We start from the raw sequence: 14,200 nt of genomic DNA, 5'->3' as shown, positions 1-14,200 counted from the left end.
AATAAAAAGTAATAATAAAAAGTAACAATAGAATAACAATAACTCAGCTATATACAGGGGGCACCGGTACCGAGTCAGTGTGCAGGGGTACAGGCTATTTGAGGTACAGGCTATTTCTGTACATGTAGGTGGGGGCGAAGTGACTATGCATAGGTAACAAACAAACAGCAAGTGTACAAAAGGGGGGTCAATGTAAATTGTCCGGTGGCGATTTTATGAATTGTTCAGCAGTCTTATGGCTTGGGGGTAGAAGCTGTTCAGCAGTCTTATGGCTTGGGGGTAGAAGCTGTTCAGCAGTCTTATGGCTTGGGGGTAGAAGCTGTTGAGGAACCTTTTGGTCCTAGACTTGGCGCACCGGTTCCGCTTGCTGTGTGGAAGCAGAGAAAACAGTCTATAACTTGGGTGACTGGAGTCTCTGACAATTTTATTGGCTTTCCTCTGACACCGCCTATTATATAGGTCCTGGATGGCAGGAAGCTTGGCCCTAGTGATGTATTGGGCTGTTCACACAACCCTCTGTGGCGCCTTACAGTCAGACGCCGAGCAGTTGCCATGCCAGGCGGTGATGCAACCGGTGAGGATGCTCTCAATGGTGCAGCTGTAGAACCTTTTGAGGATCTGGGGAACCATGCCGAATCTTTTCAGTCTCCTGAAGGGGAAAATGTTTTGTTGTGCCCCCTTATCGACTGTCTTGGTATGTTGGACCATGATAATTCGATGGTGACGTGGACACCAAGGAACTTGAAACTCGACCCGCTCCACTACAGCCCCATTAATGTTAATGGGGGCCTGTTCGGCCCACCTTTTCTTGTAGTCCATGATCAGCTCCTTGGTCTTGCTCACATTGAGGGAGAGGTTGTTTGTTCTGGCACCACACTGCCAGTTCTCTGGCCTCCTCCCTATAGGCCGTCTCATCGCTGTTGGTGATCAGACATACCACTGTTGTGTCGTCAGCAAACTTAATGATGATGTTGGAGTCATGCCTGGCCATGCAGTCATGAGTGAACAGGGAGTACAGGAGGGAACTAAGTACACACCCCTGGATCAGCGTGGCAGACGTGTTGTTGCCCTTTGTAGTCTGTAGTAGTTTTCAAGCCCTGCCACATCCGACGAGCGTCATCGATGCTCTTATTGAAGAAGCCTATGACTGAGGTGGTGTATTCCTCAATGCCATTGGATGAATCCCGGAACATATTCCAGTCTGTGCTAGCAAAACAATCCTGTAGTATAGCATCCGCGTCATCTGACCACTTCCATATTGAGCGAGTCCCTGGTACTTCCTGTTTTAGTTTTTGATTGTAAGCAGGAATCAGGAGGATAGAATTATGGTTGGATTTGCCAAATGGAAGGTGGGTGAGAGCTTTGTACACATCTCTGTGTGTGGAGTAAAGGTGATCTAGGATTTTTATCCCCCTGGTTGCACATGTGACATGCTGGTAAAAATTGGGTAAAAATTATTTAAGTTTGCCTGCATTAAAGTCCCCGGCCACTAGGAGCACCACTTCTGGGTGAGCATTTTCTTCTTTGCTTTTGGCCTTATAGAGTTGGTTGAGAGCAGTCTTAGTACCAGCTTTGTTTTGTGGTGGTAAATAAACGGCTATGAATAATACAGATGAGAACTCTCTTGGTAGATAGTGCGGTCTACATTTTATTATAAGGTACTCTACCTCAGGTGAGCAATACCTCGAGACTTCTTTAAAATTAGCGCACCAGCTGTTATTGACAAAAAGACACCCCCCCCCACCCCTCGTCTTACCAGAGGTAGCGTCTCTGTTCTTCGGTGCATGGAAAATCCCACCAGCTCTATGTTGTTCGTATCTTCGTTCAGCCACGTCTCGGTGAAACATAAGATGTTACAGTTTTTAATGTCCCGTTGGTAGGATAATCTTAATCGTAGGTCATCCATTTTATTGTCCAATGATTGCAGGTTAGTGAGAAGAATGGGAGGCAGTGGGAGTTTACTCGCTCGCCTCTGGATTTTCAGAAGGGTACCTGATCTGTGGCCCCTTTTCCGGCGTCTTTTTTTCACGCGAAAGGCGTGGATCTGGGCCTGTTCCAGTGAAAGCTGGATATCCAGCTTTTTTACCAAATGTAAAAACTAGACGTTGAACAGGCGTCTGTGCCCAGTGGGTTCACTCAATCTGGTTTTAAAAATCTCCCTTCCTAACTGGTTTACAGTCCCTGAGACAAGCCAGAAATGTTTCATTGGCCAAATATTCTCAGATGATCATAAAACAGCACATTTGGTCTTGTTTCTGCATCAACAAATTTAGCGCGAGGCAAAATAGTAGCCTATAGGTGCGCTTCAATTAGCTTGTTCTGTACAGCAGGAGGCCACATTTTGCAGGCTACACTGTCCCGTGAATGTCCTGCAAAATCATCCCTTTGTCCCACATTTTAGTATTTTAAATGTGGTCACCCTAGGTAGAACCCTTTTGGTTTCAGGTAAAACCCTTTTGGGTTCCATGTAGAACCCTTTCCACAGAGGGGTCTACATGGAATCCAAAAGGGTTACCTGGAACCAAAAAGGGTTCTCCTATGGGAAGAACCCTTTCGGAACCCTTTTTTTTTAAAGAGTGTACTGTCAGTGTGAACTGTCGAAGTGAATATAATATGATTAGCTAATTGAAGCCCTGTGTTGTTCCTGATGGGGGAACAGGAGGAGGAAGTTAATACTAAACTTACTGAGACTCAACTAAGGTGCTTTACACCTGGCAGTGTTGTCAATAGCAACCTGAGAGGTTCTACTGGGAAACGGTAGAGGTGAAAATATGTTTTTGGGTATGCATTAGTTACCATTGATACGTTACCCTTAGTGACATTGTATTTGTCAGGTGTTGTGTAGTGTGTCTGTGGATGTTATGTAGGTCTTAGGTAGGCTTTAAGTATGTTGTATGTCCATCTGACCTGTGGTCTGTGATGGTCTCTTGGAGTAGGTCTTGCTGCGGGTCCTGACCACCTGCAGGTCTGGTCGAGGCAGACCGACAGACAGATCCCTGCCCATCTGCATAGCAGTCTTTCCACTGTAGGGGCACACACACACACACACACACACTGTTTAATCATCTATCTTTTCAGGGTGTCCTGTCTGTCTAGAACAGGTACATTTATAAGTATGCAACAGGTCAAACATGTATTATAAGTGTGAGATACTGTAAGCAGAAAGAGACAGTAAAATTCCACTAGAAGGGTTTCAGGGGGCAGATGTTTCTGGTCTGTCAGGTTCTTATGAGATACAGAGATGATCTGCTCTTGACCTTTCATATAAACCTTTTGTCTCGCACACAGTGACAGTGATACACAGTGATAGTGACATGCATTGACAATTACATACATATGAAATACAGTACACGTAAATTGCTGTGCATCAGCGGGAAGCTAGTCTGATGCATCAACGAGGTGTTGAAGAGCAACATGAACATAGAAAACACAGCCACAGTTGTGACTGCAGTGACCCTACAAATAGCAGAGGTCACTAATGTATAAATAAATATTGCAGAAGAAAACTGCAACTATTCTTCTCAGAATAGATACAGGAATTAGACAACAGAATGAAAACAAAGGAGAGACGGATGTTGTGTGAACCCTGAATTATTCAGGTCTTCCTCTTCTCTGTGGTACACAGACACACACAAGCACATGCACACAGACACACACACACACACACACGGTGTGTTTGTCTAACACTGAACCCCCCTTTTAGCTCCTTTGTAAAACAGACTGCATTATTCACAAGGTTGTGGATTTCAGCATGAATACACGCTGGGAGACTTCCTCATGGATTGTCCTTCTTTATCTCAGGACATGTGATAGTGTTAAGTTTCTACCTGAGGGGATGACAGAGAAGGGGATAAGATAATAGGCACAGAATAATGCTATACTATTTATATGTATTATGTATGGGGACTTCCATCTTACACACGATAGAAATGCATTATATTGTAAATATTCAACACAGTTTCTACAATATTGTTTCATACACATAACGACATTTAAAGCAAGAATCCTTTGTTGCTACATTTTTGGAGTTATAAATTAATTATATATACACATGGATTCTTTAAGAATATAACTTATAAATGCCTCATGAGCTTAGTTTAACTTGTGTACCCCATCAGTACCTTAAATATAAGCTTATTTTACTCCAATGTTTGTAAACAATGTAAACAAACACTGTATAGCCTCAAAATGGATATCGTGGTTGGTTATTCTTTGCATCCATGGCTCTCTATATGAATTTGAGACGGGTTAAATTTCTCCAGGCCCATCCCTCAGCTTTTTACCAAAGTAGAGGCGGGCTGATAGTTTTGTTTTTGTTTCAATTAAGGATGCTAGCTTTGAAGTGGATATAGAATGGAGGTTTGCTCACCTGTACCGATGCTTAGATCCCAGGGAACCAAATTTGGATAGTTTTCTTGTCAGTGTGTTGCCATCATTTTCTGGCATTCTAAGAAAAAGCAACAACCATGGAGAAAAGGCCTAGATGAAGAATGTGAAAATACTGTACTTCTACTAAAGTCTCCTAGAATATTGTGGGGAAGTTCCTACAGTACATTATTACACAAGTAGTAAATGCATTATTTTTCTCTTCATGAATTTCCAAAGTGACTAAAACCCATGTTAAGGAGGATTAAACGCTTAGGCTGAAATTAAAATATTGCATCTTTCAAAAAGGTAACCGGCAATGCGTGTTTGAATGCTGAATCCACGTTGTAGTTTTTATTCTTTTAGAGAAGAGAGAAGAGAACTGAATTGCTGCCCTATTTCACTTTCTCTCCTAGCTACAGAGCAGCAGGTCTCTTGTTCTGATCTCTGCTTTAATTACAGAATTACTGCTGGTACACCACTAGAAGCTTCATTCAAATTCTAAGCTCTGAGTCTGAGAGAGTGCGAGACTGGCGTGTGTGTCGGTGAATAGAGAGAGAGAGTTATTATTTATTTCACTTTGAATTGAACTGAGAGAGAGAGACAGAGAGAGCAAATGTAAGTGTGAATGATAGAGCAAGAGACAAAGAATTAATATTTGTAATTTTATTTAACTAGGCAAGTCAGTTAATTAAGAACAAATTGTTATTTACAATGACGGCCTACCCCGGACGACGCTGGGCCAATTGTGCGCCGCCCTATGGGACTCCCAAACACGATGTGATACAGCCTGGATTCGAACCATGGACTGTAGTGATGGCTCTTGCACTGAGATGCAGTGCCTTAGACCGCTGTGACACTCGGGAGCGAGAGAAAAAGAGAAAGAGAGAGATATAGAGATAGTGTGTGTACTGAGTGTGTGTACTGATGGTACTAGCAGTACATTAGTCCATTACTGTACAGAAGTGAAGTAGAAGCTCTGGCTGTTGCTCATTATAAAAGCCTCTAGCAGTCCCTCACCCAGCCATGTTTTATTAACACAACCAACACCACTACAGTGTTGAGCTAAGGCCTCTCTCAAAACCAACACCACTACTGCTAGGGCCTATCCCACAGGGCTCAGACACTGCAGAGAACTCAAATCACTGTTGAAAAACATCCGGATGGAAAGATAGATGGGGGAAAGGTAGTGTAGGTAAATGGATGTAGTTAGTACACACAACGAGGCTAAAACTGCCTCTTCTCGTTCTTTCTCCCGTTGTCTATAAGGACTTGTATAGTAGATCCACTCACCTAATATTTCTATATTTCTTAATTCCATTATTTACTCTTAGATTCGTGTGTTGTTGTGAATTGTTAGATATTACTGCACTGTTGGAGCTAGGAACACAAGCATTTCGCTACACCCGCAATAACATCTGATAAATATGTGTATGTGACCAATAACATTTGATTAGATTAAATCTGCAGCATATTCCTGCCTATTTCATCCAATGGATTATGCCCTCTTCACCCACCTCCATTCCATAGTCTCGTCACAGCATAAGTCTCTCCCATTCTCTCACCCAAACCACCGCCACACCCCACCCTTCCACCCCTCTCCCTCCCAGAGACCTATAAGCTTGAGGTAGGTATAACCTGTCACGCCCCCTCCTTTCTGCCTGCATGCCAGCTCCAGGTCTGTCTGTGGTCCAGGGACTGTCCACACTAAAGGGCTCACACGCTGATTAAACAGTGTAAATCCAGTGACCTACGCGTCGCGCTGCCGCCCAGGCTCTTTAGACTGCTCTCATTAGGCCACACACGGATGTACGCACAAATCAAATCAAGCTTTATTTCTGCAGCACATTTCAGACATGAAATGCAACACAATGTGCTTCACAGGGAAGAAAAACGAATAAAAACAGAAATATTTACTACACAACAAACATAAGAGGATGAAAAACAAGAATAACAATAAAAACTGAAGGATTATAAAAGCACCCTAAGGAAAAGCAAAGCTAAACATGTGTGTTTTAAGATCCCTTTGAAAAATGTCCAATGTCTCTGCCTTCCTCAGGCCTTCTGGCAGGCTATTCCAGAGACATGGGGCATAGTAACTAAAGGCTGTCTCTCCATGCCTCTTGGTCCTAGGCTTTGGGATAGTTAAAAGGCCCGTGCCAGAGGACCTGAGGGACCTACTGGCTACATAACCTAAAAGCATGTCTGTCATGTATTGGGGTGCACAATCGTGGATTGATTTAAAAACAAATAGATGAAATGTATTCTAAAACTCACAGGAAGTCAGCGCAGAGACCTTAAAACGGGTGTAATGTGTGCTCTCCGTACTGGTCTTGGCAGCATTCTGTAGGTTTTACAGTTGACCAATAGCTTTCTTGGGTAGACCAGACAGGAGAGCATTACAGTAGTTATGACTGCTTGTAACTAAAGCATGGATGAGTCTCTCTGTATGAGCCTGAGAGAGAAACAGCAGCACCATGGCAATGTTCCTCAGGTGGTAAAAAGCTAGTTTTGTCACCTTCCTAATGTATGATTTGAAATTGTGTTCAGAATGGAAAATAACACCAAGGTTTTTTACCTGCCATCTGACCTTTATTGCCTGTGAATGAAAATGTATGTCTAGATTCTCTCTTTGGGCATTAGCTCCAACAATACGTCTTTATTTTATCTGGAAGAAGTTGTGAGCCTTCCAAGTAATTCAATCACTGTCACGTTCTGACCTTTATTTCCTTTGTTTTGTCATTATTTAGTATGGTCAGGGCGTGAGTTGGGTGGGCAGTCTATGTTTGTTTTTCTATGTTTTGGGGCATTTCTATGTTTCGGCCTAGTATGGTTCTCAATCAGAGGCAGGTGTCATTAGTTGTCTCTGATTGAGAATCATACTTAGGTAGCCTGGGTTGCACTGTTTGTTTGTGGGTGATTGTCTATGTTAGTGGCCTGTGTCAGCACAGGTCTATTTTGTAGCTTCACGGTCGTCATTTGTTTATTGTTTTGTATGCAGTGTCAGTACTTTCTTTATTAAAGATTTACCATGGACACTTACCACGCCGCATTTTGGTCCGACTCTCCTTTTCGCCTCTCCTCTTCAGATGAAGAGGAGGAAGACCGTGACAATCACTAATACAGTCGAACCTTGTCGAACGCCACATGTGATATGTTTTTCTCTGAGTAATGTTCACCAAGGGTGACAAAAAAACTTGAGAAGGCAGGTAGAAGGCTTAAGTTGTGATATCACTTTCCTGAGCATGTCTGCGTCAACCAGGGAACATAATGCCTTTGCGTGGTAGGCTAGGTCACATATCATCATACTTCTCATCAAGTCAGACAGACAGACAGACAGACAGAGCAGAGACCGCACTGCACTGTGCTGCCAGACAGGGGCCTTGTTCATTTTGATCAAGGACTGAGGGACACTGGGGGATTTGACTTGTAATGAATTGAGCTTTTCTGGGATAGTTATGTTAAGAAGTATGTGATAGTGTTACTTCCTGATGGGATGACAGAGTAGGGGATGACAAAGGAGGGGATTGACAGAGGAGGGGATTGACAGAGGAGGGGATGACAGAGTAGGGGATGAAAAAGGAGGGGATGACAGAGGAGGGGATGACAGAGGAGAGGATGGCAGAGGAGGGGATTGACAGAGGAGGGGATTGACAGAGGAGGGGATTGACAGAGGAGGGGATTGACAGAGGAGGGGATGACAGAGGAAGGGATTGACAGAGGAGAGGATTGACAGAGGAGGGGATTGACAGAGGAGGGGATTGACAGAGGAGGGGATTGACAGAGGAGGGGATTGACAGAGGAGGGGATTGACAGAGGAGGGGATGACAGAGGAGGGGATTGACAGAGGAGGGGATTGACAGAGGAGGGGATTGACAGAGGAGGGGATTGACAGAGGAGGGGATTGACAGAGGAGGGGATGAAAAAGGAGGGGATTGACAGAGGAGGGGATTGACAGAGGAGGGGATTGACAGAGGAGGGGATTGACAGAGGAGGGGATGACAGAGGAAGGGATTGACAGAGGAGAGGATGACAGAGGGGATGACCGAGTAAAGGATGACACAGCAGAGGGTTGACGGGGGGTTTACATAGGGGGTTGACAGAGGAGGAGATGACAGAGGGGGGGGTGACAGAGAAGGGCTTTGGTAGGAATAGTGTGGGTGATGGTGTTGTAGATAGGAGGATCATTTTTCACTGAACGTGAGATAGTTTGGGTTCTTACCTGTGGAAGGTGGTAGAGATTCTAACTGAGAAGTTATAAGTGTTGGTATAGTAGTATTTGCCTATGACAGTGTGTGTGTGTGTGTGGGTGTGTGTGCGTAAGTATGACGTGTTTTACCTGAAGAAAGTGTGGTGTTCTATGCAGCACTTCCACAGATGTTTACAGGCTGTCTTATTGGGTGCCTTGAAGAAGAACGACGTCTCTGTGCACTGTAAATAAACCACAACAATCTCTTATACCAAAAACAAACAAACAAATAATGCAAATCACATTCAGCAGCTAAATCAATAAGATACAGTGGCAAGAAAAAGTATGTGAACCCTTTGGAAATACCTGAATTTCTGCATAAATTGGTCATAAAATCTGATCTGATCTTCATCTAGGTCACAACAATAGACAAACACAGTCTGCTTAAACTAATAACACACAAACAATTATACGTTTTCATGTCTTTACTGAACACACCATGTAAACATTCACAGTGCAGGATGGGAAAAGTATGTGAACCCTTGGTTTTAATAACTGGTTGACCCTACTTTGGCAGCAATAACCTCAACCAAACATTTTCTGTAGTTGCGGATCAGACCTGCACAACGGTCAGAAGGAATTTTGGACATTTCCTCTTTATAAAACTGTTTCAGTTCAGCAATATTATTGGGATGTCTGGAGTGAACTGCTTTCTTGAGGTCATGCCACAGCATCTCAATCGGGTTGAGGTCAGTAGTCTGACTGGGCCACTCCAGAAGGCATATTTTCTTCTGTTGAAGCCATTCTGCTGTTGATTTACTTCTGTGTTTTGGGTCGTTGTCCTGATGCATCATGCAACTTCTGTTGAGCTTCAATTGGCGGACAGATAGCCTAACACTGTCCTGCAAAATTTCCTGATAAACTTGGGAATTCATTTTTCCATCGATGATATCAAGCTGTCCAGGCCTTGAGGAAGCAAAGCAGCCCCAAACCATGATGCTCCCTCCACCTTACTTTACAATTGGGATGAGGTTTTGATGTTGGTGTGCTGTGCCTTTTTTTCTCCACACATAGTGTTGTGTGTTCCTTCCAAACAACTCAACTTTAGTTTAATCTGTCCACAGAATATTTTGCCAGTAGCGCTGTGGAACATCCAGGTGCACTTTTGCAAACTTCAGAATGTTTATTTTTGTTGACAGCTGTGGTTTCTTCTGTGACGTCCTCCCATGAACACCATTCTTTGTTTAGTGTTTTACGTACTGTAGACTCGTCAACAGAGATGTTAGCATGTTCCAGAGATTTCTGTAAATCTTTAGCTGACAATCTAGGATTCTTCTTAACCTCATTGAGCATTCTGCGCTGTGCACCTGCAGTCATCTTCGCAGGATGGCCACTCCTATCTTGTCTCATTGGTTGGACTCAAGGTTAGCTGACTCCTGACTCCAATTAGCATTTGGAGAAGGGGTTCACATACTTTTTCCAACCTATACTGTGAATGTTTAAATGATGTATTCAAAATACAATCATTTGTGTGTTATTAGTTTAAGCACACTATGTGTGTCTATTGTTGTGACTTAGATGAAGATCAGATCAAATTTGATGACCAATTGATGCAGAAGTCCAGGTAATTCCAAAGGGTTCACATGCTTTCTCTTGCCACTGTATATTAAAGCAATAAGGCCGAGGGGGTGTGGCATATGGCCAATATACCACAGCTAAGGGCTGTTCTTATGCACGACGCAACACGGAGTGCCTGGATACAGCCCTTAGCTGTGGTATATGGCCAATATACCACAGCACGACGCAACACGGAGTGCCTGGATACAGCCCTTAGCTGTGGTATATTGGCCATATATCACAAACCCCAGAGGTATACATTTTTATTTATTTATTTATTTATAGGTGACAATGCACATTAATCAACATCAACATTACAATAACGCAAAATCCATGTAAATGTGCCGGGGTTAGCCAAAAGCTCATTTGCAGCCGTTGTGCCAGGGCAGCTAAGGACAATTACACAGTCACAATACACATACTCACTAAAACAATACAAAATACAAATACATTACATCCAATAATATATCATTCTAACAACAACACCACCATCATCAACTGTCGTCTTACATATGAGGAACCACAGACAACTCATGTGTACAGATTTGCATAGACTTGAGCCATGTTTCAATTTAAATTTAAAAGTACAATAATCAGTGCAGTTTCTCAAGTCCAAGGGCATTGCATTCCAGTATATTGTAGCTCTAACAGAGAAGGCCAATAGACCGATTTTACTGTGTCGAAAAGGGACGCAATCCCCACACCTCCTCAGGCCTTATTGCTTAAATATACTGTCTGATAGACACACGACTGGAATGCTGTTTCAGACAATCAGCATCCAGAACCCAAACTACACGGTTTAGAATTCTAACATATACCATAACAAAGGACGTTTGCTTCATCATTTATTGTGAAAACAACCGGCTACATAATTAGGTGGTGTTCGGTGGTGGTGGATAGGCCACTGCATCTCCCTCCTGACAAATGTACCATTATATGTACAGCAAATGAACAGGTAGTGTGTAATCTTTCACCCATATGGGATGTCTGTGTTCGGTCATTAGGATAATAGATATCAGACTTTAGAGAGATGACGGCTCACACTCTAACCTCTACAGCTAGTCTCAAAGAGGAGGTAGCTACTGTTCATCCTTGGTTCTTTATTTTATTTCAATTAAGCTCTGGTCTTCTGAGCTGCTCGGATAGTGTATTGTCAATAATGGGCTTCTCATGGGTCTCTGGCTGCTTGACTGCCTCGGCTTAATGAGACTCTCAGGTTGCTAGCTGGAGCACGCACGCACACACATGCACGCACACACACACACATGCACGCACGCACACACGCACGCACGCACACACATGCACGCACGCACACCAGTGAAAATGAATCGACTGAATAAACCAAATTCAATATTTCATTCAGCAAGACACACAGGTCTCAATGAGTCACACTATCTCAACAGAGAGAGGAGAAAAAGTTGTTCTGCTTCAGTGATATCTGAAGGTGTGGGCCCAGATCACTTCCAAAATGATCAAGAAATCCTCCCCAAAAGCGTAAGTTTGAAAATTCCCAGAAAACCCAAAGGTTCATCAGGAAGTGAAGTTCGTGTGAAGTGTCTCCCTTCCCATTTGCACCTGTGAAGTGAACATCAGTGAAAATGGGAGAGAGCTTTCAAGGCTGCAACCATGTCCCGTAGTTCTGCTCTGTCATGTTTCTTTAATTTCTCTCATTAAACATTAGGCGGATGTCAAAATCTTTCAAGATCAAACACACGATTGACCTTTCAATGTTTCACATGGGAGTACTGCAACTACTCCTTGGAACATTCAGTCAGTTTTATTTTATGCCTTGTATTGAAGTCTGAAATGGGGGGAAATTATAATGAGGTTTTCTACACCTGTGATATCCAAACAAATTGATTCTGATTCAGTCATTCCAAGTTTGCTAGTGTGAATTATAGTGTGAATCAAACTATTGAGTTTATGAAACATGCTAAAATAAACAGAATAATCACAAACAAACAAAGCCAAGGTTGAAAATTCAGTCCATAAATTCACATAACATTCCTTATGCAGATAATACTGAAAGATAATAACTGACAACTTACATCTTTTCCAACGACTTGAAGCTCAAACTGTGTTTCCTTAAAATGCACTTTTGTTATCCTTGGCCTAAAATGATCAAAAATAAACAAACAGATAATGAGATGTTTATTAACAGGTACGATAGCTTAGTCACGGTTGATTTTCTCATAAATACTGCAGCAAGTTATCTAACTAATATGAAGGGCTCTATTTTTGGCTGGTATTAGTTTGCAATTTCGTTATGTAAAAACTGGCGCACAGGCATTTTTCCAGCCGTAACGCCACGTTCGGCAATTTACCTGTCTTATATCAGCTTGTTTGCACTCAGATGTGCGCTACAAAGGGTAGTGCGTACGGCCCAGTACATCACTGTGGCCAAGCTTCCTGCTATCCAGGACTTCTATACCAGGCCGTGTCAGAGGAAGGCCCTAAAAATGGTCAAAGACTCCAGCCACCCTCGTCATAGACTGTTCTCTCCGCTCCTGCACTGCAAGCGGTACCGGAGCGCCAAGTCCAGGTCCAAAAGGCTTCTTAACAGCTTATACCCCCAAGCCATAAGACTGCTGAACAGTTAATCACATGGCTACCCAGACTATTAGCATTGACCTCGTTTTCTATGCTGCTGCTACTCACTGTTTATAATCTATGCATAGTCACTTTACCTCTACCTACATGTACATATTACCTCAATTATCTCGACTAACCTGTACCCCCACACCTGTATTCCATGTATATAGCCTTGTTATTGTTATTTTATTGTGTAACTTTTTTAAACTTCAGTTTATTTAGTAAATATTTTATATAGTCCCTTTTAAAAAAAAAATGTGCCTAATATTACATACCCAAATCTAACTGCCTGAAGCAAGGATATGCATATTCTTGGTACCATTTGAAAGGAAACATTTTGAGGTTTGTGGAAATGTGAATTGAATGTAGGAGAATATAACACAATAGACCTGTTAGAAGAAAATACAAAGAAAAAAACAACTACCACCATCTTTGAAATGCAACAGAAAGGTCCCACATCTAGCCATCACTCTGGTTGTAATTCCGATGGTGTCCACAAGACGTCAGCAGTGTATGTGCAAAGTTTCAGACGGATAAGTATGAGCACTCTACATGACATTTAGTGTAAAGTCACCCAGGTATATTTGGGAAAATCATGAAGGAGACATTTACATTACATTTTCTGCAAGAATAATGTCAAATCTGTATACTTGGACTTTGATTGAGCTTTTCCAGTAAGTTCAACATTTGCAAAACAACCAGTTTTCATAACTTCATAACTCTCCATATTCTTATCATTTTTGCCCAAAAGGAAAAGGCTGACTGTCGCACAAGGTTAGCAGCTACAGTTGGCGACAGATACGGGGTTTCCGGACACTCCCGTAAAGCCCAGCTCATTGGCTATCTAGCGATTGCATTTCACAGCTTTGTTTGACCCCGATTTGTGCTTATTTGACAAAGTTACAGTCGATCAAGTGAAGATCGCCCGCGTCATCGGCGTGCCATGAAGGCGTCGCTCTCTGAACAAATTTGGTGTCCTATAGGTTATACTACACCCCTAATGATATAGTGAAGTCCTGTTACGTTCTAGGATCTCTGAGGAATAAATATTAACATGATTTGACTGGTTGAAACAACGCTTAGGGTTAGATTTTCACACATTCCTTTCATTGCAAATTGAACAAGTGGAAATACAAAATCGATCGTGCATGCTATATGGACCTTTTTAGGATATGAAAAATAATTTTATCTAACAAAATGACACTTCTTGTTATCTCTGGGTCCCTTTGGAAGATAAATCAGAGCAAGATTTGAGAATGTAAGTACACATTTCACCTGCAAAGGTGAAATAATCAAACATATCGCAGTGAAAAAAGTGTTTTGTTGTTAGGAGCGCTCCTCAAACAATAGCATGGCATTTTTTCCACAGTACTAGCTACTGTAAATTGGACAGTGCAGTTATATTAACAATAATTTAGGCTTTCAGCTGATATAAGA

General features: G+C 42.4%; 1 protein-coding gene across 2 annotated transcripts in view; it reads right to left on the bottom strand.

The window, feature by feature from the left end:
- epb41l4a (erythrocyte membrane protein band 4.1 like 4A) overlaps nt 1-14,200 on the bottom strand; it is a 101,692-nt gene that overhangs the window by 17,199 nt on the left and 70,293 nt on the right. Inside the window, exons 10-13 of one of the 2 annotated variants that reach the window (XM_024430951.2) lie at nt 12,220-12,283; nt 8,705-8,796; nt 4,370-4,447; nt 2,908-3,023 (exon numbers count right to left, since the gene is read on the bottom strand). In XM_024430951.2, the coding sequence (XP_024286719.1) occupies nt 2,908-3,023; nt 4,370-4,447; nt 8,705-8,796; nt 12,220-12,283 (350 nt within the window). The remainder of the gene's footprint in view (nt 1-2,907; nt 3,024-4,369; nt 4,448-8,704; nt 8,797-12,219; nt 12,284-14,200) is intronic. The other variant, XM_024430952.2, reaches the window with a different exon arrangement.

Source organism: Oncorhynchus tshawytscha, linkage group LG09 (assembly GCF_018296145.1).
Source record: "Oncorhynchus tshawytscha isolate Ot180627B linkage group LG09, Otsh_v2.0, whole genome shotgun sequence".
NCBI classification, from domain to species: Eukaryota; Metazoa; Chordata; class Actinopteri; order Salmoniformes; family Salmonidae; genus Oncorhynchus; species Oncorhynchus tshawytscha.
The sequence above is the reverse complement of the archived record's forward strand: the minus strand, read 5'-3'. Positions and strand labels throughout refer to the sequence as shown.